General features: G+C 42.4%; 1 protein-coding gene across 1 annotated transcript in view; it reads right to left on the reverse strand.

Moving 5' to 3' along the window:
• The window catches only part of LOC106812339, a 22,389-nt gene extending 21,305 nt beyond the window's left edge, over nt 1–1,084 (reverse strand). The window contains exon 1 of the mRNA XM_014816188.1: nt 1,007–1,084. Coding sequence (XP_014671674.1) covers nt 1,007–1,058 — 52 coding nt within the window. The 5' untranslated portion in view covers nt 1,059–1,084. The remainder of the gene's footprint in view (nt 1–1,006) is intronic.
• Between the last annotated feature and the right edge of the window lie 499 nt (nt 1,085–1,583).

A 1,583-nucleotide genomic window follows, 5' to 3' on the forward strand; every position in this document is an offset into this window, starting at 1 on the left:
TTTCGGCGGTCGGGGAACAACGCATCTTTTGCGCAACGCCATCTTGTACCCGGTCTCTCTGGACTTCAGATCCAGGGATTATTCTGCCCTTAGCGGATCTTAGTCGCTTTAAACTAACACTTGTAGTCTCTGAAACGCTGAGGTGGACGCACTGCCCGGCCACTCCTTGTGAAGGTCACTGGTACCATAGGTTGTTGCAGGTACTTACAGAAATCGCCTTTCTTGCTTTTCATTGTAAACCATCATGATGCAAAATTATAGCATCAGAAATGAGCGAGAGCGATCTTTCGTCGCACTTAATGTTAGAGATTGCGACTAAAAGAGCGCCTTAAAATGCCGCCTTTCTCCATGCGTTTGTTTTATCATGGCATCATTAAATATTTATTTTCAGCGTAAAATTATTTCTCTATGCTCTACCATCGACTTACAATAATGAATTAAAGTTTTTATAAATTTCCTTCACTCGTTTGCTTTGTCGTAGTTTCACTAAATATTTATTTTCAGCGCAAAATTCTTGCTTTATACACTCCTACTTATTTACAATAGTTAAATTACGATTTTATTATTTTTAAAGTCTATCGTTGGCACCTCACTCTTGTCAATTGAATCCTAAAGACGAGATTTGAAGTTTTTTACAAGATACACTTTGAACGTAGGATCAAAAGCATGTAATAATATTACATGGTATTATGGGTACTTGATGGTGTAGAAGGAGATAGGGGATACGATGTATTGAGTCAGATTGAAGCATCTCAATAAACCCGCGCATCAGAATTGTAACACTACTCAAAATAAAGCACAAATCATAGCTTACCGATAGAATCTATGTGTGGCTTTAAACATTTTTTTAAACAATTATTCAGTTGTGGCCCGATGATGTATTTTATAACGCAGTCTAACAAGTAGCGCACATGGGCAAAACACAAACACTCAATTTTTATGCGAGATGCTAGTTGCTGTAAGACAAAGCAGCAAAAAAGCCAGCATGGATAGTAATTTCTCTTACCGAACGTGAGCAGGCCTAACCCGCAGACGATTGTTAGAATGAAGCGCGCCATCTCTTCGTCTGTCCGTGTGCGAGTGAACGATGATGATGATGTATACTCTCCGCTGGAAAAGTTGCTCTGTTCTCCTCCGCTTCCAGTTCGACACTAACCGTTGCCCGGTGCGTGAACGCAGTTTGGCGTCACAATTTTATATCTCTCGTGGCGTAATCAATAAGTGAAGTTGTTCGTGGTTGCTAACGACTCACGCCTGTAACGTAGCTACGAGTGGACGCCTGACTACATCTATCACGACGACGCAAGGAGGAGAAGGCGGAGGAATGCACGTTTTTGTAGCGAGATTCGGCAAATTGCGCACTTGCCGGATAACGCACGGAACATGCAGACTACGGTTGATTACGACTCACTAGTACAACATGTCACAGACCACAGCAGCTGAGACAGCACCTGAGATATCGGCTGGATAAGGAGCCTACCGCTGATGACCAAGCAAGCAAGAGCGCAATGGATGAAGGACACTGCAATACGTATTACGGGTGAGTGAAGCAATCTTGTGTCGGCAGCTATTTTCTATTTTCG

The sequence above is a fragment of the Priapulus caudatus genome, unplaced genomic scaffold (assembly GCF_000485595.1).
Source record: "Priapulus caudatus unplaced genomic scaffold, Priapulus_caudatus-5.0.1 Scaffold636, whole genome shotgun sequence".
Classification (NCBI taxonomy): domain Eukaryota; kingdom Metazoa; phylum Priapulida; class Priapulimorpha; order Priapulimorphida; family Priapulidae; genus Priapulus; species Priapulus caudatus.